Genomic DNA, 21,278 nt, shown 5'->3' with positions numbered 1-21,278 from the left:
CGAGGAGAGGGTCACAAGAGCCTCTAGAGGCTGACTTAAGGTCCATATTCCACTCCGCTCATTTAGATGAAGGGATTGGCTCTCTGGGAATTAGATACAGAATGGGGGCTTCGAATAGATTTTTAAAATAAAAATCACGGTGAAATGTCTTGGCTAGAGCACGACACAGAGGTCCGGGTCGCCATTTCAGCCCCAAACTGGTCCTTCAGCCTCTTCTGGAGAATAAGTGTGGCCCGTGGATAGGACCACAGGTGACCCCTCCTTGCTGGTGACAGAGAGCTGTCAGGTTACCGGGGCCAACCTTTGCATACAGGGAATAACCTGCTTCGCTTGTTTAAAACAACAACAACAACAAAACAACCACTGACCCACTTCTCTGTGTTTGCCCCAGAGGCTGCTCCTGACTCAGGGTCCCTGTGGCCAGAACTGCACCTTGTTAAGTCATGGGTCGGGGACTAAGGTGCATATTCTTATGAAATGGCCCCTGAGAGGGACTGGGCACCTTGGGGGGCAGAGAACTCTGTGGGCTGCTGAGAGGGGCTCTCCCCCAGTGCCGCCGGACCTACTCTGACAGCTCTTCCTCAGACGTCTCCCCAGGGGAGGAATATGGCCAAGTTGGTATTTGCCTTCTGGCCGGTGCTTGTCCTCAACTTGGCTGAGACTTCTTCCTTCACGGGAGATAAGGAGGGAATAGATCTGTTTGTCCAGGTGCCACCAATCCAATGACTGTCTCAGGCACATGAGTGTCTTCAGGGTGTAGGATCAGATCTAGTCCTCCCCCGCCCCTCCCCCTTCCCCCTCCCTTCCCCCGCGACATCTCTATTTCTGATCTGGATGTGCCGTAAACAACAGGTTGATTCAAAACCAGGAGGCATTGGGAAACCCTTTGGGTAGGAGATTTCGAAATGAGATTTAGATTAGAAAAAATATAGTGGGGTGAGGCTCTAAGGAATAAAAGAGACCGAAAAAAACCCTCCCCCCCCCCCCCCCCCCCCCCGCGGGATAGCGGGGAGGGGCGGAAGAGCCTAGAGTGGGGGAGAGGGGACAGCCCACACAAGCACAAGGCTGTCCCCACCTCTGCCCATCACCAACAAGGAGGCGAAGCCACACCTGGAACGTGTTTCCAGTCTAGGACGCGTCAGCTTCAGCGAGGTGTAGATGGATCAGAGGCCCCCGCAGAAGAGAGAGGGGCCTGGGGTGGGGGCAGGGAGCCAGGTTGGCAGGTTGGCAGGAGGATTAGGAAAAAACTTCATTACAAAAAGATTTGAAAAGTCTTGTTGGGGAATTTAGGAGGGGACGAGGTGCAGCGAGGAGTAAGGAAGCCTCAGCGACCCCGGCAGAAGGGGCAGCCTCTCACTGCAGACCGGTGGGCTTTAGCTCAGGACACCCTGGCATCGGGTGGCTCCAAGTGGCAGGTGCCTCTGACATGAAGGGCACAGGGGAAGATGCTGGCTGGATCCAGAACTGCAGAAGGTGGCCGTGAGGAGAAGGAGAGGGAAACTGAGGAACAGGGAGAGGAAGATCAATGAAACCAACTCGGAAGAAGGAAAGGAGGTAAACAGAAGGAAAGGCAGGAGGGGCGTCCTGGAAGGAGCAAAAAAGGAAGGAGAGCGGAGATTATGCCCCTCATTTGAAGGCCTTGGAGCGGAGCAGTCAAGACTGAGTCCCCAAGTGTGGTCGGTACTCGGAAAGCTTGTCGTCTGACCAGCAAATCCCTTTCGTCCAGTGGGACCAAGAAAGTGGTGCTCTTCGAGGGTGTACGTTTAGCACCATACTGCGTAGAAACCGTGAGCGGCGCTGCAAGAACCAGCTGACCAGTTATGAACGAGAGGGGTTTATGATTCATGAGCGCGCCAACCGCCCCCACACAGAAGCCGTGACTTCCCTGTCTCGTGCAGGGTGGGGACCCACCTAACCGGAACCGCCACCCAGCCTCTCCCAGTCTCCTTAGATGACGAGCTATGGCATCCTCGGTCCACCCAACTCAGCCCCCAAGCATCTTGCCGGAACATCAGTAAACAAGTACAGGGGAAGGGAGTCACAGACCTCTGCGCTTTGTGCCCTTTTCTCCCAGGGCCCAGCACGTGACCGACCCGGGGTTTCTCATCACAGGCTACGTATTCTTTCCTTAAACAGTAGTCAGAAGGTCTCCAAACACCTCCCTCTGAGCTCAGAGTAAGTTTGTTTTCTGTTTCTTTTTATGTTCTCTTACCATGGCCCAGGAAATCTAACAGTTTGCCCGAACCCCGTGGGAACATCATCTTTCCCCTCCGGCATTTCCAGCATTCTCGACAGCCAGCGCAAACTTGACCGTAGCAGTTGGCCAGCCTTCCTGCTCAAGATGAACCAGAGATTAATGTTATTCACCACAACATCCAACATTTGTTTAGGGATTTACACCTCACAAAGCAAATAATTATCTTATTTAATCCTCACAAGAATCCTGTGTTACTGTTACTTCCCGAGTTTCAGAAAGATAATGCATCTTCCTTGGTGCCAACTCGCAGACATAAGAGTCACTCACATCCTCTGACTGCAAATCCTCTGCGCTGTCTTTCTTTTTTTTTCTTCCTAATGTTTGTTTATTTTTGAGAGAGAGACAGAGCACAAGCAGGAGAGGGGCAGAGAGAGGAGACACAGAATCCGAAGCAGCCTCCAGGCTCTGCGCCGTCAGCACAGAGCCGGACGTGGGGCTCGAGCTCCGACCATGAGATAACGACCTGAGCTGAAGTCGGATGCTTGACCGACTGAGCCACCCAGGCGCCCCAAATCCTCTGGGCTTCCCATACAAGGTCGTGGGCCCCGTAGCGATTCCAGAGTAACGTCAGGGTTGTGATCCTGGGATCTCTTTCCTGGCCCCAGCTCTGTACCCTGGGTGACCTCCGACATCAGCCTTCCTCCCGCCCATTCTTATGCTACCCCTACTTCCATGATCACCAAGTGGGAGGAGAGTCTCCACTTCTTGGAGAAGAGTATATACATGAAGCAAATGGTTCTTACATTTCCTTTTCCAAAAACTCTTTTTTTTTTTAAATTTTTTTTTCAACGTTTATTTATTTTGGGGACAGAGAGAGACAGAGCATGAACGGGGGAGGGGCAGAGAGAGAGGGAGACACAGAATCGGAAACAGGCTCCAGGCTCTGAGCCATCAGCCCAGAGCCTGACGCGGGGCTTGAACTCCCGGACCGCGAGATCGTGACCTGGCTGAAGTCGGACGCTTAACCGACTGCGCCACCCAGGCGCCCCGTGGAATCTGCTTTTTAAGCTTAACATATTGTAAACATTTTCCTGTTAGTAAATATTTTTGTGATATCAAATTTATTAGATCTATAATATTTCATTATAATTTTTAACGGTAGTCTAGAATTAAATATCTAGATTGTTCCTAGTTTTCATTATTATGACCAGTTTTATGATAGACTTCTAGGTCTGATTTTAATTTTCATTTCCTTGATTATGAATGAAGCTGAATTTTTTCATATGATTTTTGTCATTTGAAGCTCATTCACAAATAGCCCATCCATACTATTAACAGTTTTCAGTGGTGTGTATTTTCTTTTTTTTTTAATTGGTATGTAAGAACTCTCTATGTGAAAGCTAAAATTTACATTGCACTTGAAAAAAAAATTTTTTAATGTTTATTTTGAGAGAGAGAGAGTGAGCAGGGGAGGGGCAGAGAGAGAGAGGGAGAGAGAGGATCCGAAGCAGGCTCTGTGCTGACAGCAGCGAGCCCCATGTGGGGGTCGAACTCATGAACCGTGAGATCATGACCTGAGCCGAAGTTGGACACTCAACCGACTGAGCCACCCAGGCGCCCCTACGTTGCATTTTAATGCACCCTTTTGAATTTGGGTACATACCGATTTCCCCCCACCCAACTCTCCCAAATGGACCATAGATGCTTTGCTCTTTTTCCTCTAGGTTTTCTTTAACAAATTCCACCCTCCACCCCCCCCCCCCCAATAAAGCCAACTTTGTAAAGTCTCCTCCCCCAGTGCTCACCCCAGAAGCACTCTGGCCTCCTTGGGGAACACCATTCCTCCCCGTGTAGGCACCAATCCCGGTAAGGATGGCTTCCATCCCTTCTGCCCCGACTTCCAAAACCTCACTGCCTCCTCCCCTTATACCGGCCTCTGGCTGGGGGTGGTGGTGGACCCCCAGAGGCTCTTGCATAATGCTTCAGAAAACTCTGACACGCGCCTCTCAGAACCCCTCGAGAACAGTGGAAGAGAACGATCGAGCAGGCGTCTTGTGGGGGAGGCGGTACTAGTCAGGTCTGTCGGGGCAGGAATGTAGAGAACCCCACTCTCGGAGGGCCCCTCTTGCTTCCGAGCAGGGTCCTAATGGCAGGGGTGCGCTGGCAGAGATCCTGCGGTCCTCCTCCTGAGTCCCAGGCGGTCCGTTCCTTTGCCCTGTTATTACCGCTGGCAGGTTTGTTTGTGCCTCTGGCAAAAGGGACACAAGTCCTACCAGTTCTCCTGGTGTCCTTCAGCAACTGGCCCGCCCTGCGCCCTGCCCTGTGCCTGTGCGCGCGCGTGGGGAGGAGGAGGCGCCCAGGCCTGTTACCTGGAGCCCCACCCGCCCCCCCGACAGAGGTGGGGGAGGCCAGGAGGGGGCTGAGCAGGAGCTGGCCGGACGAGCCTAGGTGGTGAGGACGGGATGAGTTTCTTCCCCACTAAAGATCACTACCTTGGAAAACTGGGACTGTAGGGAGGAGGTCAGGGTACACTGCGGGTGGGTGTTGGGAGTTCACTTCGGCGCTCCTGTGGGTTTGGAACGCCGTGACCTGCTCTCACTCCCCTAAGTGTCTCCCCTCCCGCCCTTTCTCCAGGGTTGGCCTGTTTGGAAGATGGCTGTGGCTGTGACTTTAGCAGGGACATGCCACCTGGCATTTCTGTGGGAGGAGCTAGACTCTGACACCCTGGCCCCCGTGGTCTCTGCAGCTGGGCTTAGGAGTTTCCAGAACTACCTTTTCTTTTTTCCTTTTCCCACACACTTTCTGGGAAGGCAGTGTGATGCTCTACGGTGAGAACCTAGGGATCTGGCCAGGAGTCAGGTGGCTATGATGACCTTGACAGTATGTGACCTCTTTAGGCTTCACTTTCCTCTTCTGGACAGAAAACAGTGCCGACCTTGGGGCTGGTAGGTGGGCGCTCAACCTTGTCCGGGTTTCTCCCTCCTTTCCTTTTTCTCAACCCTATTGACATGGGGGGCACTGGGGAGCTTCAGAGATCTGTGCTCCAGGGTGGGGCTCCGAGGCAGCCCCTTCCTGCCGTCCTCAGTGCTCACCCACTAGTGCGCCTGTCCCTCCCTACCCGCCCCCCCCCGCCCCCCCTCCCGCACGGACTGGGCCACCTCCGTGGCCCAGAAGGTGACCTTATTCATCTTTGCAAAGCCAATGTGTCAGCACAGTGCTTGACGCAGAGTGGGTGCTCAGGGTCCAGAGAATTAGTAGAGGATGGGAAGGAAAAACCCTCCCGTTTCATAAACATGGAGAATTTGAGAGACAAGAAAGAGCCCCAGCTTGAGAGTCCAACCAACCTCAGGCTAGAGCCCGGCCTCATCGCTTGCTGTCCATGTGACCTTGAGCAAGATATTTAATCTCCTTGAGCCTCAATTTCTTTGTCTAAAAATAGGAACAGTAATAGCTACCTCCTGGCGTCATTGTGGGGATTAGTGATGACGTCAGAGGGAAGCGAAGCTCGAAGCTGCCTGGCGCATAGTAAGAGCTCACTGGATGGAAGCAGTGGTTAGCTGCTGTGCAAGGACTGTTTACGCGTGGGCCTGAAGTGAACGCCTGCTCCGAGAATTCTGGGGTCAGCAGTGAGTGAGTGACACCCGGCCTTTCCAGGTGCCCTCGGAGCCTCTCTCGTTTGGTCTCCCACCAGGAATGCCGCGGTCCCTCTGCTCTCAAGGATGAGATGGCCGCTGTTGATGCCGATGGGCAGTGTGGCCCAGCAGCCTGGCACAGAGCAGTCCACCCTGTGGCACTTGCTGTCTGCCCCGGGGCAGCCCCGCCCGGGGTTTCCTCTCTGCAGGGCGGGGGGTGGCCACCCCTTAAGCTTGAAGAGAGGGCTGAAGTCTAAGGGCTGGCGGTGCCCCGTTTGAGATCGAGGCAGGTTACACAGGGCGGCTGGCTCCCGGGCCCTCTCCTCTGAGCACATCGGTAGTTACCTGACTGGTATTTTATTCTACTTTGAAACGTCGATCAGGGTAGAAGTTCTCAGCCCATTTACACAGAGAGAACAAGGGAAGAACAGAGGAAATCTGTCACTTGATGCCCAGCTCTTATATTCAGGAAACAGAACCTGGAAGATCTAATTCTCTATGTACGTCCCTTGCCCAAGACCAGAATCTGCACATCTGCCAGCCTCCCCTGGGGGATGGGGGATGGGGGATGGGGGATGGAACGTCAAAACAGACTGTGGAAACTCGGGAAGGGGGCTGTGCGTGAGGAACGGAGGAGGGCACGTTGGTCTTGGACGCGAGGAGGGCAGGACATCATGGAGTCAGGTGTCCCGAGGGAGTGGCCTGGTTCTGGGTGGCCCTAGGGGATGGGCGAGGGCCAGAGGCAGTGAGAAGGGGTCTGCTTCCCCCAGCAAGTCCAGGTCCCCATCACCTCAAGCCCAGAGTATGAGACAGCCGCCCCCAGCTGGTCTCTTCCCAGTGTTTTCTGTCCCATTCCATGCGGTTCACTGGCGTTCCACCCTGGCTCTGCCTTCCTGGGAATGGTGAACAGGTTTGGAACTCATGACCGCTGCACCTTGGCCCCCCCACCTTTTAGAATGTCATGGGTAGAGTCCTGAGGGTTGTATTGTCCAGCTTTCAGTCCCATGATGCAGTCCTGTTAGGAATTCCTTACAAATGGCTTCCCGGCCCTCTAGCGACAGTGTCTGGGGCTCCCCTCCGCTGCCCCCACCCCCACCCCATGCGGCCACCTCATGGCTAAGCCGTGCCGGGGCTTGGAAGTCGTGCCCTCCCTGCAGTGGGGTCTGCCCCCGCCTAATCCTCTCGTCTTGGCCCAGGTTCTGCAGCTGGAACCACCCGGGGAAGCCTTCCCTCTGCCCCAAGCCAGCAGCTGTGTTGCCGGTCTTTGCCGGCCGCCGAGCGACTTCTCAGGCCTTCTCACCTCCCCGTCTCCACTGCGGTTTGTGAGTTTTTTCAAAGACTTTATCGAGATGGGGGCCTAGAGACACAGAGTCTTTCCACCAGAATGGGACTCTCGAACTTAGGAACCCACCTCCCTTTATTTTTTTATTTTTTTATTTTTTTAAATTTTTTTTTCAACGTTTATTTATTTTTGGGACAGAGAGAGACAGAGCATGAACAGGGGAGGAGCAGAGGGAGAGGGAGACACAGAATCGGAAACAGGCTCCAGGCTCTGAGCCCTCAGCCCAGAGCCCGACGCGGGGCTCGAACTCACGGACCGCGAGATCGTGACCTGGCTGAAGTCGGACGCTTAACCGACTGCGCCACCCAGGCGCCCCTACCCACCTCCCTTTAAAGATGAGGAAGCTGAGAGGCGAGGTCACTTGCCCGGGGGCCGCGTAGACAGCACGAGACAGGGCCGGGCCTCAGACCCGCTTGCCGGTGAGCAGCCCAAAGTGGAGGGAGGCCATTTTGGTTGTTGACGCCACACTTGTGACCTTGTCCAAGATCACATTCACTTTTCGGGGGAGGGCAGCCCCGTCTCCCCATGGATGTGTTGAACTTTGTGGCAGCAAAAACCCCTAAACTAGTTTACAACGTTATCTTCTGGTTGTAAACGTCAGATATGCTTATTGTAAAAAAAAAAAAAAAAAAAAAAAAATAGAAAACACATAAAAAGGTATAAACCTTCCTAGCACTTCCGGTTGTTAGAAAGTTTTCCCACCCCACACTTGTCTGCTTTGTTTTCAGCTCTGACCAGAGGACTCGACTTCCATCCTCGACGAGGCCATCTCCCTGGGCCCCGGGCAGCTCTCCTGTGGGACTCTCACCTTCTCATCCGTTCTTACGGGCACCTGGGTGGGGTTTAGAACCTGCCTGTGGTGGTGCTGAGGACAAAGCAAGCATCCAGATTGCCGATGGAAATAGAGAGGCCCTCTGCCCACCCCACGGCCCACACCTCTTCCCTTCTGGGTGAGACCCCCACTCTTCCCTCCCCCCAAGCACCTTCCCCCCCCTTTTGTCCTATGCAGATCCCCGATTTTCCAACCCAGCCGGGGCTCCACTTCTTCCAAGAAGTCTTTACTCTTTCAGCTGCAAAAGACTCGTTTTGGGGTTTCCCGGCATTTGTAGTCTGGCCACACGTGTGTGTCCCTGGTTATATATTGACTCCCACTCGTCTCTTCCCCCTGCCTGACTGGGGCCCGTTTCCCAGTCAGCGGAGGCCCCCTACTTTTCCTGGCAGAGTCTGGAGATCATCATGGGCCCTCGAACTGGGACTGCCTGGCCTGATACTGCTACGGAAGGGCTCATCTGAGAGGTGTCCCACCCTTGAGTTCTTCAAAGGAGTGGGAGAGAAAGTAAAGGCTCGCAGGGGGCCCCAGGAACATTCCCCCACCCCCATCCCTGGCTTCCTAGAAGCTTATCCCCAGCTCCTCCTAAAGTTGACACAACAATTATTCATCTGGGTTCCAAACAACGGGTTCTTGCTCATCTCGGGACAGGGAGAAATGGGATTTGGTTGGCCTTTCACGTTTGGAGGTTTCTAGAGATAAAAATCCTCTGTGCCTGGCTATTGAAAGAGCCACAGGGAGGGTTAGGGGCCCTTCCGATCCTCTGGGCTTCTCCCAGGGAGCCTTACGCGTCGGACCCACGTTTTCCTTTCTCTTCACACCGGGGCGCTTTTTCCCACCGCCTGGAACATCCCGTCAAAGGCCCACGCCTGGCAGCCGCCCCTCCTCGTTGTCCATCTAGCAGGGAAGGGCCAGGATGGAAGAACACTGAACTGGGACTCAGGGACCAGGTCCCCAGAGTGATCATGTCTCTGCAAGCGATCTTGGGTAGGTGACGGGAAGGGCCCCTTAATCTCAAAGTCCCGGTCTCGCTCGGATTGCCTAGAGGCGCATGCTGCCTCCTGGTCTCCGTCGCAGCAGAGTGCACCGTGCTTCCGAGCACAGCCCGGGCCAGGCTGTCTGCTCCCAGCCCAGACCCACTCGTCGGTCAGGAAACCTTGGGCCACTACCTACCTTCTCTGCCAGCGGTGGTAACAGCACCTTCCAGACGGTGGCCGAAAGATAAGCGAGCGCGTGTGCGTGAAACACAAGTGTGCCCCGCACAGAACAAGCGCTGTGCAAACGTGGCCGTCCCTATAGCCAGGTGTCTGAGCCGGAAGTGACGTGACCTTTGTGCCCTGTCATTTGGGATCACGGTTTTCCTTCCGTGGTCCTGGCAGGGAACTGGGAAGAGAAGCCGAAACGGGACCCCGAGTGACTGCACTGGCCTGGCGGAGACCCACGTCAGGATGTGGGAGTCAGGCAGGTGAGGCGAGCTGAGAGGAAGCCCGGCTGCCACAGCCGAGAGCAGAGTCTCAGCCCAAGGGTCGCAGGCCTTGACTGCCGAGACCACGGGCAGGCCACCTAATCTATCCAGGCCACCTAATCTATCCAGGCCAGATTCCTGTCTTGACTCGAGGCCTACTGGTAACCATATAAGGGTAGATCTTTGAATAGAATGCGACAATTGTTTTGATTAATTTCCCTGCAGGTGGAAAAAGAGGTCCATGGGACAAAAAAGCGGAAATGCAGAAGACGAGAATTCTTTGATTTTAATAGTTGGGGGAAAGTTATAAAATAAAAGACAACACAGAGCGTTAGGACTCCCCCAGACTGCAACAGCACAGGGACACAGAAATATAGACGAAACAGGGCTTCCAGATAATGTTATCTCACACTATTTAACTTCCAGAATACAGCAGTTCCCAGACACTCTAAACTAAAGCAGTCTTCTGAAACGATCTATACACATTCGGAGGGAAGTCAGGGCAGCCTGCCTCCCGTCGGCAGCCAACGCTGGTGCTGCCTACGGTGTGGCTGCGCTGGGCGGCCCAGCCCGCCGTGTTCCGCGGACCTCTTTCGAGTCTGCCTTCTCGTTCTTCTGCAGGCTGGCTCCACTCCTGCCCCTCTCTCCCTTTTGACCCACGCCCCTTTCCTGTTTTCAGCAGGAGGCACAGCCAAGCCGATAGAGCCTGGCTGATATCCTCAGATGGAGCCAAGCAACCCCAGGACGGCTCTGTCCTTACATGCTCAGAAAATCGGCTACAAATATAACTTGATAGCCATCTAATACTGTCCTCCTGAGAGGTTTCTGATGTGTCTGGTTATTATTCTCTGTCCCCCCCCCCCCCCTTTTTTTTTTTTTTTTTTTTTTTTGCTGCCGTCCTAGGGTTTTTCACTCAACCAGGAAAAAGGCAGGCCTTGCAGCCTGGCCCCATAGTCTTCTCAGTGTCTCAGGCAGTGGACCGGGTGCATCAAAGACCCCTCGCTTCCGCCGGGCTTCCTCCTCGAGCCGCAGCTGGGCTAACGTGGCCTTCGCCATGGTGACTCTCGTTCCACAAAAGGAGGTCTGTTATTAGGAGGCAAGCAGGCTCTCGGGAACCCCCAGGCTTGCCTTGAAAGGATGTGGGAGGGAGGCAGGGTCACAGGGGAAGGGAAGAGCCAGTGTGATGCGCTACCCCGGCCCAAGGGGAAGAACAGAGCGCAGCGCGTTCCCCAGGCAGGGCCGGAGGAAAGTCTCAGGTTAAACGTCTCAGGAGAACCAAGGCACAGAGGAGGTGTGAAATGTCCAGGATAAATAGAACCGCATGGGGAGGGAGAAAAGCCAGCTCCATCCTCTCTTAAAAACAGCCGCCATCGGCACCAAAAATATATTAATATCTGTACATTTGTCATCTTTAAAAAAAGGAAATAAAACTTCCTTGGCACCTTGTAGTCGATTTCCTAAAAATGAGGTGATATGTGGAAAGGCCTCCTGTGTGCACACGCGGGTTTGCGGCTCCGTGTGGGGAGGGCAGAGCCCCCCACCGCGGCCCTGAGCGTTAGATCCCCCCCCCCCCCCCCCAGGCAGCTGCCAGTTCCCCCACAGCCTCGGTGTGCAGGGAGCTCTTTACTCTGCGGTCCTCGCCCAGCGGGCCCCGCCCCTGCCCTCCAGAGGGCAGAAAGGGGATCCTCCGCGCCTCCTCTGGGAGGGAAGTCCCGTCTCTAGGTGTGCTCTCCTTCAACCTGAAGGCAGCCTTGGCCTCACGGCCGCCCCGTACTCATACGTGGCTGCCCAGGCTCGGCCCGGCCTCTGCCCGGAAGACAGAGATGCAGCCACGAGCAGAGCTCACTCGATGTGGCGCCTGAGTGAGCACGTGTGCTGGGGGGCTCCGGCGGTCCCCATCGCCATGTCCGGCAAGGGGTGGCGGCGGGAGGACCGGGCCAGGCAGCGGGGAGGGGGGCCCAGGCCGGGCGGCACCGCTCACAGGTGGTGGTTGCTCTGTAGCAGGGAGGTGACGGTGCTCTGCAGGGCCACGGCCACCTTCTTGGAGGTCTTGCGCAGCAGCGGGCTGTCGGGGTGGTGCTCCTTCAGGTGCAGGACGTGGCCCTCCTGGCTCTCGGACGTGCAGCCACACTCCTCACACACGTACAGCTTGGCCCGCCGCTCCTTGTACGCGTACTTCTGCTGCACGCCGTGGATCTTCTTGAGATGAGACTCCAGGGAGCAGCGCTGCGTGAAGGCCTTGTCGCACAGGCTGCATTTGTAGGGCCTCACGCCTGCAGGGACGGGGTGGGGGGGAAGGGGGGGCCGGTGTCAGGGTCCCGACAAGGAGCCCGCCGGCAGCTTCCCTGACTCAGGAAGGCCGGGCCACCTGACACCGGGGAAGAGGAACAGAGGAGGCCCGTCCGCCTCCGGCTCCCCGAGTGGCCTCACCGATGAGCTGAGGAGGACCTGGGGCCTGAGCTCCGAGGCGCCCCTCCGAGGCCGCCCCGTCGCCGAGGCGAGCGGGCATCGCCACGGTCCCCCGCGTGGCCCTGGCCGGGCAGAGTCTGGGTGTGCTCGCTCCCAGCCAAGGGGCTCCTCTTACCAGTGTGGGTGCGGACGTGTCTCTTCAGGTCGAATGTGTCATTGAAGCCCTTCCCACAGTAGGTGCAGAGGTGCCTCTTGACGTCATTGTGACACTTCATGTGGCGATTCAGCATGCGCTGGTAGGTGAAGGCTTTCTGGCAGATGTGGCAGGTGAAGAGGTCACCGCCGGCACTGTCCCCGAGGGTCACCTGCAGGCGAGGACGGTGTTGGTGACAGATGACCAGGAGCCGTGGCTGCAGTCCACACAGCAGGAGGACACAAAGCCACCCCCGCCTCCCGGGGGAAGCCGCGCTCCACACCTCTGGGCCCCCAGGCCCGCCGTGGTGGGGCTGGAGGGCACCTTTGGGTCAACGGTCGGGCCTCCTGTCTGGTTCCCAAATCCCCTTTCGCGGTTGCCGCGCGGCCCCTTTACCTTCTCGAGGGACGGGCAACTGACCACCTGTACAAACAGCTGGTTCGCCATCACCTGGTAGAAAGGTGAGCTCCGATCTGCGGCTCTTCACCTCTGCCCTCTGACCTCACTCTCCGAGGGGATGTCCGCCGCGCGGGCCCTACGGCAGCCCCCCTCGGCCCAGCCTGGAGGCCCCCGGCTTTGACCCGAGCCGGGCCCACCACAGCATGACTCGAGTCGCTCTGCCTCCTCACGACTCTCTTGCTTATAAACCTTTTCCTTTTTCTTTTTTTTGTGATTACGGAAAACCTCATATCTCCGGTGTGGAGGTGAGTGCCTTAACTGTCATGTAGGGCCGGTCTTGCTTTATCTTTCCCTCCCAGCCTCCCCCCCGCTGCCCTGGATCATTGGGAAGGAAACCCCAGCCACCCTCTGCTCCCCGGGCACCTGTCCAGCACCTTGGCCAGCACGGGGAGACGTGGTCTCCACCCTCCACCTCGGTTACCGTCCGGAGGCTGGTCGTGCTTTGCGGGCGGCCGGTTGCCGGCACCCCCTTCTGAGCTCCCCGGGCACCGGGTCACCCCGTCACCCCGCACCTCCTCCTCCACCGCTTCTGGCACTGGGGCGATGCCGCCTGTTGCTAGCTAGTCGAGACCTTTTGGGTCAGGACTCGCTCCTCCGGCACATCTGCCATCCTGGGCCCTCTGCTCTCTCTGCACGGCCTCCCTACCCACCAGGATCCAAGGGATGGGAGGGAGGCCCGCGAGGGCTCAGGGGCACCGCGCCGGCTCTCTGGCCAAGCACCCAGGACACGTGTGGCTGGTCTCCCTCGAGTTACACACACTTGGCCCCCACAGGGAAGAGAGGAAGGAACAGCATTGCACTGCCAGCTTTCTTCGGCCCTTTGGCACAGAGAAAAGGGCTACCAGAACCCTGCCACTACATCACCGCTGGCGGGTGCTTCCGGATCCTAGAACTTTCAGGAACGCGGGCCTAGCCAGGGACAGCCCTGCTGTCTGCGCGCTCCTCGAAAGCAGGGGCCCACGCTCCTCACTGCCCCCGCTGCTGAGCACGGCTCCCCAGCTCTCGCCCCAGACCCCGGGCCTCATGCGGAGGGGGCCGGAAGTGGCACACCCGGGGAAGGTGGAGGCCGCCGGGCACAGGCCTCAAGAGACAGTTAACCACCAGGTGGACTCCAGAGCTCACTCCGGATGCGGCACGGATGGGAACCCAGGAAGGAGAAGGCGCTGAGCCGGGCTCACGTCTCCATGGGACTCGTAAAGAGGTGGCTCCCCTTGAGGCCAGAAACAAAAGGAAACAACCCCTGGAATGGCCTCCGGAGGGTGGGATGTCTCTTGCACCCCGCTGCTCCTTCTCAGTGTATGACACTGTCCCATCGCACCTGCTTCTCTTCTTTTCCGTCCCCATCTGTGCCTTGCTGGGTTCACTTCTCTACGGGACCCTGGACCCAGATGCAAGGCCAGCTACTGCCTAGGTCTCATTTGTGCCACGTCTTGTGGGCCGGACACAGGACTATAGACACGCTCCTGGTCCTTGGAGACAGTGTGAGGGTCGGTACCTTCATTTTGGTGCGCAGGAAGCCGTGGTCTCTGCTCTGGGGGTCTGCCAAACGACTCATGTCATCAGAGGGCAGCTGGGCTACCACGCAGGGCCCAGGGGCCACACTATAGCTGGAGTCCCGAAGGCTCATGTCCAAAACCAGGGGGCAAGACGGGGGTTCAGCCACTGACGGCTCTGGCTCCCGGTAGGGCTGTGGTGGGCAGAAGCCCAGACTGACTGCAGAGAGAAGAAATGCCAGGTGAGGGGCTTGGTGGGGAGAACAGGACCCTGTGGGATTTCAGGAAGGTTGCCTGGCAGCGGGCTGCCCCTTGCAGGCAAACGGCAGAGCAGGGCTGCCCCCGGCCCATACATGCTGCACCTCCCTCCCGCCCCATTAAGGTAATTACAGGTGACGCCGGCCAAGCACCACAGCCCACAGGCCTGCCCGCTGAGTAATTTGTGTCTTAGCGGAACTGGGAGGACCCGACCTGCCCTGCCAATTATCCCTCCAGAGTTGTCTGCCTGCCCCACCTGGGCCAGTCCCTCTGGATTCCGGGCCTCATCCACGCTCCTGCGTGGACAAGGGGCACCACTGGAGGCCCTGGGCCCAGGGGTCCACCCCTGCCCCTGAAGGGTCCCTGGTGGCCTGAGCCACTCTGGGCTGCTTCTTTGGGCTGCTGGCCTGGGGTGGGGGTGGGGGGGTGGGGGTGTTGAGTGGTCCTCCAGGCTGGCGGGTGTCGCTGTTGCCAGCCATCAGGGTTCTAGGCTCCCCACTCCCACTGGCCAAGCTCGGCAGGCAAACAGGCCAGGTGAGGTGGGGCAGGGAGGAGGTCGGGGAGCAGCAGGTGGATGCGGTGTAACAGTCTCCTGGGCGGCCTGCCCGGCGGTTGCGCAACCCTCCCCTACAGCAGGGACCGCTTGCTTGCTCGTGGCACAGCGAGGGCTGGGCTCCCAACCTCCGCCCTCCGAGGCGCCGATACCTGGCAGTCCTTTGACGCGGCCGCTCCCCACGGCAGACACCTCACACCAAACGGGGCCAGAGAGGCTTGGCCCCAGTGCGGAGTAGAGAAGACGAACGGCTGCCTCAGTGACACACAGGGTACGGGTCTCAGAGCCGACAGAGCTGGGGCAAACGAACTCATGTTTTCACTTATCGGTATCTTTCCTCCCAAAAGGCTAAACTATTATACAGTTGACCCTTTAACAGTGCAGGGGATAGGGGCCCTGACCGTCACCCCCCCCCCCATACGGTCAAAAGTCCGAATAGAACTTTTGACTCCCCCAAAACTTAACTACTCATAGCCCGGAATCCTTAGCGATAAGAGATACAGTTGACTGACACACATTCTGTAGGTTACATGTATTATAACAATAAAGTAAGCCAGAGGAAAAAAGTGTTAGTAAGAAAACGGTAAGAAAGGGAAAATGCAGGGGCGCCTGGGTGGCTCAGTCGGTTGAGTCCGACTTCAGCTCAGGTCACGATCTCGCGGTCCATGAGTTCGAGCCCCGCGTCGTGCGCTGTGCTGACAGCTCGGAGCCTGGAGTCTGCTTCGAACTCTGTGTCTCCTTCTCTCTCTCTGCCCCTCCCCCATTCATGCTCTGTCTCTCTCACTCTTAAAAATGAAAAAATGTTTAAAAAAAAAATTTAAAGAAAGGGAAAATGCATTCACTGTACTGTATTTATCAGAAAAAAATCCACATAGAGGTGGGCCCGTGCAGTTCAAACCACATTGTTGTTCAAGGGTCAGCTCTGCTTAAAGCCCAAAAGCTAGGAACATTTTCCAAGCTTCAAAAGGAAAGGTCAAGAAGGGTAAAGGAAGGAAAGGACGAAGGTCTTCAGGGAGAAGGACTCAGGAGGCTGAGTCAAGGTCTCAGACACGAACAAGGCCCTCAGCACCCCCTGCCCCAGAGCTGGTGAGACAGAGAGGACCAGGACCCAGGGAGGGAGGGGTGGTCCCAGGGCAGGAGGGCCACTGCCCTCCCGTCTTCTCCCGGGACACCGCAGGCAAGGCTGGAGGTGGAAGGCAGAGGAACGTACTGATGGAGGAAGGGTGAATATGAAAGCACCCAAGTTTCGGGAGAGGCCCTGGCTCTCGCCCCCTCAAAACACAACAAAGGTCTGACAAGGGCAGAATGTGCCCGCCTGCCGCCCAGAACCCGTTCTGCTGGCACTGGCGTCTGCCTGTCCAGGGGACTTTGATGAGCCACCTCATTCCGGGAGTTGATTCACCAGTGCCTGGCCCTGGCCTGGCCTCTGAGCTGGCGTGGCGCCTCTCTCTGGACGCCGGGAGGCTGGACATCAGGCCCGAGCTCTCGGGGTCCCTCCGGCCTGCCCACAGCGCTGGCTGGCTGTCTGTGTGCACAGGAGGGGGGCTGGGGGAAGGCAGGGGTGTGTCTACCCCTCCCCTTCTGATGCCGGTTTACCAGCCACCGGAGATCTTGGCCAAGAACTCAAAGCTGAACGACAATTTCCATTTCTCAATCCAGGTAGAGACAAACAGAAACCTCTACCCTCTTCTGTCTCTCGGTATCGCATAGCCTGAGCGAGGCTCCTGAAAGCTGGAGCCCGGCCACACCGCCTGCACAAGGAGCGGCCGAGGGAGGAGTGACGGCAGGTGAGGGCTAACCAGTTTGTTCGTGCTCAAAGTGAGTTGTCACTTTGGCTCCCTTGCTCCCCTGAGGGGGTGGCGGTGAGGTGTTCACGGCTAGGGTTCCAAGGGTCCAGGCCGGTTTGGGAGAACACCCGCTTCCTGCCCCCGCCTCTTCCGTTCCACAGAAGCCTGGCAATGCCGGCGCTGGGGAACTGGGGACAGGGAGCGAGCCTGCCCGGTCTGGCCTCGGAGCTGCCTCTACCCTGAGCCAGGGGCAGGGGAGGCCGGACGCACCGCCACTCGGCTGCCAGGGTGGGGACGTTTGCCTCATCCCGTCCACCCCGCCAAACCTGTCTTCCCGCCACCCCCGGGAGCATGGCCCTGCCGCGGCCGCACGCACAGGGCGTGCTCAGGGCATGCCGCTCCTGTCACTGGGTGTCACTGGGTGGCCGGAGACAGGAAGCAGAACTGGTCGGGCCCTGCTTGTGCTGCTCTCTGTCCCCTAATTAGACATTTCCGGCAAGGCGGCGGCGGTGGCTACTCATCGCCCGCCCACAGCTGTGGAGAATGGCGAGGCCGCACCAGCCTGGCCCTCTCCCTACTCCTTCAGGGGTTCGCGGGTTCCCCTCGTGTTGGCCCAGCTCGCTTCCACCGGACGATGCCGAGGGCCGGGCCGGGAGCAGCTTGCCACCCGAGGCCCTTCTCCTCCTTCCCCCGGCAAGCCCCGCCTCCCTCAGACTGAGAGCTGCTGGCCAAATACTGGACAGAGGGCCAGGTCCTACCCCTACCCAGCAAGGCCTCAGGTCGGGGCCGGGCACGGGGCCCGGTGCCGGCTCCCCAGGGAGAGCAGGTAAAGCAGATGTGAGGACCCGGCCTCTGACCACACGGGGGCCGGTGCTCGTGCTGACCCGGGGTGTGGTTAAGTCAGCTCTGAACGGGCAGGGTCAGTGTATCAGCACGGCCCAGGTTGGTGTTATCAGGGAAGGCAGGAGTCCCCCGCGCCCATCTCCCCCGGCCCCAGCAGGTCAGCTCTCGATGCCCGAAAGGCAGCTAGTGCCAGCCGGGTGGCAGAGGCGGGCGGCCCTGGAAACACAACGGGCCGGTTGCTCAGCCCATTGTGCCCACTGCGGATGCCAAGTTTTTCTCTCAGGCAGTATCTTTTCCCCCTTACCCAACTGCCTGTCGTGCCGTGGCCACAGCGACGCTAACACGGAGCACCTGAGCCCTCACGCCAGGGCGGATGGCCCCGACCGGCCGTGAACTGTGCTTCCCTGCGCGTCCTTGCCACCCTTCTGGCCACCACAGGGCCGCGCGCCCCTGTGGGACACCACCCTTGTCAGAAGTAACCATCGGCAGTGGCCACCCTCCGCTCTAGTCCTCCCTGCGCCCGGAGGCCTTGCCCTCACCTGCTTTCTTTCTGGGACAAATGGCCTGGCAGGAGTCTGCCTCGGGTCACCCCAGCCTAGAGCAGTTTGGCAGCTTTGGGAGACGGCGCCCCATGGGACAGCCAGGAGCCCCATCTAGGCCACTGCCCGGGCCCAAGTTGCTTTTCTGTCTCCATCCGTGTCTGGCTTTCTATGCTCCCTGCCTCGCTCCCCGGAGAGTGTGGCAGACATGTCCTTCGCTGCCAGCACTTCCCAGGAATGACAAGAATGATCCTCATTGGAGGCCTAATTTCCCCCCACCCACACACATATACTCTGGGGCCCAAAGATGACCGAGAGGCCTGTCCACCGCGGCCGGACAAAAAGCGGCTCCCTGGGACAGGCATGTGCTGGCGAACTGGCAAGATAGACAAGAGAGACCCCAAAATGCGGAGAAGGGGGTGCCTGGAAGAGGCCCTGGGACACCCACATCTGGGAGCACCTCATTACAGCTTCTAGGCTGTTTCCGGGCTCATCTCTCTACCCTCAAGTACCTTCCTGGCTCTTCGTTGTTCCTCAGCAGGGGCTTGGAGTACGGGGTTTCCCCAGCATCCCCTTCAGTGCAAGACATGGAATTCGGGCCCTGGGTACAGGTGCTTGGGCTTCTCCTCAAGAAACCAGCGTTAGTCCCAGCACATTAATACTGACACTACAAAGGAGAAACGCTGGGGGCGGGGGAAGTGAAGGGCTCAAGGCCAAGCTCTAGGACCCAAATTGGTAGCTGTTAATCTCCCTTCCACTGTGACCTTTTAGCCCCATGTGCCCACTTCTGGGCTTTTTCCTCAGCTTTGGAAGGAGAGCGAGGCCAGGGAAAAGTTCTGCCCTGGGGGTGGGAACTTCTAGAATTGTGTCTCAGGGAGAGAGGCTGGAGTGCTGGTCAGACTGGAGCCTTGGGCCTTCAGTCGGTAAAAGTGCCTCCTTCCAGGCGCTCTCTGATGCTCTAAGGGTCTCAGAGGGCCCTGGCAGGAAGGTCAGACCTCAAGTATTTCACTTTTCCCCAGCTTCAGGCCCCCCCCCCCCCCGCCAGTGCCTCTCACAGTGGGAATGGGGTCAATGCTTAGCTGGTCACGACGTGCTGAGTCCGTGAGGTGGGGTGAAGGAACCGTGCCCAGCCGGCTCCTGGGGTCATGGTCGGCTAGTGATGGAATGGCTCAGCCAGGGGACAGGCCACCACAAAACACACTCCCCACTCTCCAGCCAGCTGAGGCACCCAAGCGTGGCCCGAGAACATTCCCTTTCTCATTTCCAAAACCTGTGGGAAAACTCTCCAGTGGGCCACATGGCCTTTAGAGGCTAAATTAAGTGCTTTGCCTTCTAGCCTTGGCCTCACCCCACAGGACTCTCCCTCCCCAAGACAATGAGAGCAGATTGTCACCTGTGCCCTCCAGGTTTCGACCCCCTACCCGACATCTGGGCCAATCCCCTCCATCCTGTGTGAGAGGCCTGCACATCTCCCCTCACCTGGACAGCAGCAGCGGGTGGGGGGGGGGGGGGACAACCCCCCAGAATCCCCCCCCCCCCCCCGGCGGGGCCCCCCCCCCGCGGCCCCCCCCCCACCCCCCCCCTGCCCCCCCCCCCCGCCCCCCCCCCGGGGGGGGGGGGGGGGGGGGCACAGACCACCCAGAAGCCTTCCTCATCACCCGCTGGGACAGCCCCTGGGGAGAAGCCTCCCCCACCACTCCCACTATGGCCACCAGGACCGTGGTGGGGAAAGGTGGGGAAAATCACCAGGATGCAAGGAAGTCAATGATTTGAACGAACGGAATTTCTTTGTCCTCTGTAAAAGTCAACACATGATCTGTTACTGATTGGGATGTGAAATAAAACTAAAAATAACAGCACACCGAGTCTCCTGCAAGGCTCAGCTCACCTTTCACACAGTCCAAGTTCAGTTTATCAGATCCGAAGGAGCAGCTAAGCAGCAATGCAAACACAGGTGAGGGAGGAGGCAGGAGCGAAGAAGGGGGCTCCGATCCTCTCCCGGCCCGTCGGGGGTGGAACAGCCACCCCGCCAGGGAACTTGGGCAGGCAGGAAGCTATAAACAGCATCCGGGGCCCACACCCTAATCCACCTCAGGTGAGCCGGCGGCTCACTTGCCTTTTGTCTCAGTTTCCCCTTGTTTTAAGGAGGCCGTAGAAGCAGCTTTAAGATAAGGTTAAGCTGGGAAACGTCCCCAGCGCCACAGGCCATTGGATCCTGGCAGATCAGGCCACAGAAATCTCATCACTACACCCACTGTCTCCACCAATTTCTTCAGGAGAGAAACTGAGGCAAGAAAGAGCCCTTCCAGGGCCCCTCACCGCCCTCATTTCACCACTTTCCTATAAGGCCTGGGGCGGTGCCAGGGAGCCTGCAGATCAAGGGTCAAAGTCGGTTGGTTAATTACAACCTCTCCCCCCACCCCCTTGGAGGCTCCGGGCAGGGTGTGGGGAGGGGGAGCTCGGAAGGAAGCTGGCTTTGTCCTGACCAAGGGGGGTGGAGGAGGACAGAAGGCACGAAAATGTTCTCAAGGCTTCCAGAGGAAGATGCCATTGGAGAAACAACTCGGCTTACTCATTCAAAGTTGACTCCGACGCTGTCAAGGCGTCTTCCAAAAACAAGCTGGGTGCACCAGCTCCCCCCACCCCGCCCCCGCCCCGGGGCCTGGTCCCTCGGCTGTGGGACGGGCTCCTTGCCACTCACACTTGCCACTCAAGTGTGTCCTCCGCGAGGCTGAAGGAGGCGCGTTTCTAATAGCGGTGGGACCGGATCCCACCTTGGTCTTCAGGACAAGCGGGGTGCGGCCGGGCGCCTGCCCCACGGTCTCCGCGAACTCTGCGGGGCAGCTAGCCGGGAGCCCCCCTCGGCTGCCCGACCCTCACCGCGACCTTCCGGCCCGCAGAGGACGAGAGGCGGCTTAAACTGCGCCTTGTCTTACATTTCGCACAAATTTGGGCAGAAACCCCGGCGCGCCCCGGCCCCCCCCCCCCTCCCGAAGTGGCATCGCTCCAGTGCCCTCCTCCCGCCCCATAAAAGTCCCGGCTTTGCGGATTTACGACGTGAGAGTGGAGGGTCGCCTGAACGGTGACACACCCCGTTGCCTCCCTTGCGCCTCGGCTCGGGCCGGTGGAGGGGAGGGCGGCACCGCGCGGGGCCGCGCGCCTCGGACCCGCCCGCCCCCGGGCCAGTGGCGGGGCCTGGGAACGGCTCTCGCCCCCTCCCGGCGGCCCCCGCCCCCACCCGGCGCCTCCGCCGCCGCCCTGCCCTCCCCTCCCCTCCCC

General features: G+C 58.4%; 2 protein-coding genes across 4 annotated transcripts in view; one reads left to right on the top strand and one right to left on the bottom strand.

Moving 5' to 3' along the window:
* The window catches only part of LOC121023786 (uncharacterized), a 32,264-nt gene extending 21,351 nt beyond the window's left edge, over nt 1–10,913 (top strand). The window contains exons 3-7 of the mRNA XM_040465887.1: nt 7,026–7,151; nt 7,900–8,121; nt 8,393–8,507; nt 8,819–8,987; nt 9,380–10,913. Of these exons, the coding sequence (XP_040321821.1) occupies nt 7,026–7,151; nt 7,900–8,121; nt 8,393–8,507; nt 8,819–8,987; nt 9,380–9,417 (670 nt within the window). The 3' untranslated portion in view covers nt 9,418–10,913. The remainder of the gene's footprint in view (nt 1–7,025; nt 7,152–7,899; nt 8,122–8,392; nt 8,508–8,818; nt 8,988–9,379) is intronic.
* Nucleotides 10,914–11,191: 278 nt separating this feature from the next.
* OVOL1 (ovo like transcriptional repressor 1) lies at nt 11,192–18,399 on the bottom strand. 3 transcript variants are annotated; one of them, XM_040465890.1, is made up of 4 exons: nt 18,000–18,399; nt 14,022–14,239; nt 12,050–12,239; nt 11,192–11,738 (listed from the first exon to the last, which is right to left on the bottom strand). In XM_040465890.1, exons 2-4 carry the CDS (start codon nt 14,151–14,153, stop codon nt 11,443–11,445), a joined length of 618 nt encoding a protein of 205 aa, XP_040321824.1. In that variant the 5' UTR covers nt 14,154–14,239; nt 18,000–18,399; the 3' UTR covers nt 11,192–11,442. The 3 variants fall into 3 exon arrangements, with proteins under 3 accessions (XP_040321824.1, XP_040321823.1, XP_040321822.1); XM_040465889.1 differs by lacking the exon at nt 18,000–18,399 and adding an exon at nt 14,983–15,176; XM_040465888.1 differs by lacking the exon at nt 18,000–18,399 and having other exon boundaries at nt 14,022–14,349.
* Nucleotides 18,400–21,278: the final 2,879 nt, after the last annotated feature.

Source organism: Herpailurus yagouaroundi, unplaced genomic scaffold (assembly GCF_014898765.1).
Source record: "Herpailurus yagouaroundi ecotype Mexico unplaced genomic scaffold, PumYag 569, whole genome shotgun sequence".
Lineage (NCBI taxonomy): Eukaryota > Metazoa > Chordata > Mammalia > Carnivora > Felidae > Herpailurus > Herpailurus yagouaroundi.
The sequence above is the reverse complement of the archived record's forward strand: the minus strand, read 5'-3'. Positions and strand labels throughout refer to the sequence as shown.

What these genes read in the sequence shown, in the direction of transcription:
- OVOL1 (XM_040465890.1), bottom strand. Translation starts at nt 14,153, where the DNA reads ATGAGCCTTCGGGACTCCAGCTATAGTGTGGCCCCTGGGCCCTGCGTG. An exon ending in TCCTGCGCACCAAAATGAAG is followed by an intron (nt 12,240 to 14,021) that starts GTACCGACCCTC and finishes CCTCGCCTGCAG; the next exon opens with GTGACCCTCGGGGACAGTGC. An exon ending in ACACGTCCGCACCCACACTG is followed by an intron (nt 11,739 to 12,049) that starts GTAAGAGGAGCC and finishes CCGTCCCTGCAG; the next exon opens with GCGTGAGGCCCTACAAATGC.